The sequence below is a fragment of the Dipodomys ordii genome, unplaced genomic scaffold (assembly GCF_000151885.1).
Source record: "Dipodomys ordii isolate 6190 unplaced genomic scaffold, Dord_2.0 Scaffold118, whole genome shotgun sequence".
NCBI lineage: Eukaryota > Metazoa > Chordata > Mammalia > Rodentia > Heteromyidae > Dipodomys > Dipodomys ordii.
In genome coordinates, this window is record NW_012267334.1 from 3,428,527 (window position 1) to 3,428,844 (window position 318).

The following is a 318-nucleotide window of genomic DNA, read 5'->3' on the forward strand; positions in this document are numbered from 1 at the left end:
CGCGACCGCACGCGGTCAGGCCTCCGTCCCCGCGTCTTCTCACGAGACCCGCGTCGCCGCCGTCGCCCACGTGCTCCCCGCACGCCCTTTCCAGCGCGGCCAGCCCTGACGAATCGAGCGCCGCTCGGTGGTCGGCTGGCCGCGCCTGCACAGCAGTGACTTCCGGCGCACACTCCGTGGCTTCCGGCGCGCAGCGGAGAGTGCGGAGTGAGTGGCGCGGGGTCCCCGGCCCGCCCGCGGCCATGGCCTCCCTCCTCGCCAAGGACACCTACCTGCAGGACCTAGCCAGGAAGATCTGCGTCCAGCCGGGCCCCGAGC

General features: G+C 74.2%; 1 protein-coding gene across 1 annotated transcript in view; it reads left to right on the forward strand.

Annotated features, from left to right (window-relative positions):
- Positions 1–190: 190 nt before the first annotated feature.
- The window catches only part of Surf6 (surfeit 6), a 3,897-nt gene continuing 3,769 nt past the window's right edge, over positions 191–318 (forward strand). Inside the window, exon 1 of the mRNA XM_013029322.1 lies at positions 191–318. This exon is cut by the window's right edge and continues 15 nt beyond it. Coding sequence (XP_012884776.1) covers positions 243–318 — 76 coding nt within the window. The 5' untranslated portion in view covers positions 191–242.